Source organism: Cynocephalus volans, chromosome 1, assembly GCF_027409185.1.
Source record: "Cynocephalus volans isolate mCynVol1 chromosome 1, mCynVol1.pri, whole genome shotgun sequence".
NCBI classification, from domain to species: Eukaryota; Metazoa; Chordata; class Mammalia; order Dermoptera; family Cynocephalidae; genus Cynocephalus; species Cynocephalus volans.
The window spans coordinates 178,354,880-178,356,108 of NC_084460.1; the positions used below are offsets into that span (position 1 = coordinate 178,354,880).

The 1,229-nt window shown below is 42.2% G+C and overlaps 1 protein-coding gene across 1 annotated transcript; it reads right to left on the reverse strand.

The window, feature by feature from the left end:
• Positions 1-439: 439 nt before the first annotated feature.
• On the reverse strand, positions 440-857 carry LOC134370756 (keratin-associated protein 7-1). The gene has a single exon (XM_063087747.1). The coding sequence runs from the start codon at positions 855-857 to the stop codon at positions 597-599; it is 261 nt and encodes an 86-aa protein (XP_062943817.1). The 3' UTR covers positions 440-596.
• Positions 858-1,229: the final 372 nt, after the last annotated feature.

Consider the following 1,229-nt stretch of genomic DNA (forward strand, 5'->3'; position numbering starts at 1 on the left):
GGAATTTTTCAAATTGCAATACCAATATCAAAAGAAAATATAGTTAGGAATCCCTTTATCCTGATTTTGCAGTCTGAAATCAGAATAGAATTTTGTTAAAGTGAACCGTTACAGGTTAAAACTAGTTGATGAATTCACGAGCACAAAGCACAGTAAAATAAATAACTAGAACAAAAATTTTATGCTGAATCAAATAGATTTATTAGGAGACTAACAACAAAACCCCATCCTACCCATTCCCAATTTGTAATACACTGACATCAATGTAGAAGTTAATAATACATGAGCAGAACAACCTTGGGAGGCAAACTACTTGCTTCACTGCTAAAATTCAGGTATGTCAGAAAAGCACATCTTGCTTCCTTTGGCTGCAGATGAGTATCAGTTCAGCATTTGAGTCCTGGGTGACTTGAGTCCTGGGTGACTAGATGGGTATCAGTTCAGCATTTGAGTTCCAGGTGATCGAAGACCACAGTCAGAAGATAGATGTGTCTCCCAAGCACATCAGGAGGCAGGAAAGCAGTCATTGCTCTTCAGGTTGTTCTGTGTATGGAGAATTGATTGGGAGTCCTGTAGTCGCCAGAGCCACTGGTTCATCAATAGGTGCTGTAGCCGAAGCCAGAGCCAGAGCCCCATGGCCTGCAACAGCTGCCACCATAACAGCCCCGGTTGTACATGTTGCTACCACCAAAGCCGAAGCCCAGGGAGTTGTAGCCATTACATCCATAGCCATAGTTCAGGGGAGAGCCCAGAGGTACAACACAGTTCAGGGGAGTGGCTCTGAAGTTGCCATGGAAGTTGGTTCCATAGCAAGGATAGCCTGGGAAGTAGCTTCCACAACAGAAGTAACGAGTCATGGTGGCAGGAGCTGAGAAGGATTTGGGTAGATTGTGAAGAACAAGTTACCCAAGTGTGAATGAAGTTCTCCTTCTGCACAGGGCTTTTTATACCTCAAGCTGTTGGGTGCAACATGCCTGTCTAGTCATCTTCCTACTAATTTGCATAAATATTCCCATTATTTTCTAATAAAATGCATATAAAGTAACCCACAGACTCATTGCCCACGTTTTTGTTGGCTTTTTTGTTTGCAAAAGAATGTGCCCTATTTTCAAAGCCAGTGACCATACTTGACATGCCATTGAATTCTTTTCATCAGTGTCCCATAGTTTAACTACTGTCCAGATTGGATCATGTGAGACATTAAATCCTCTGAGTGTAAACACATCCCA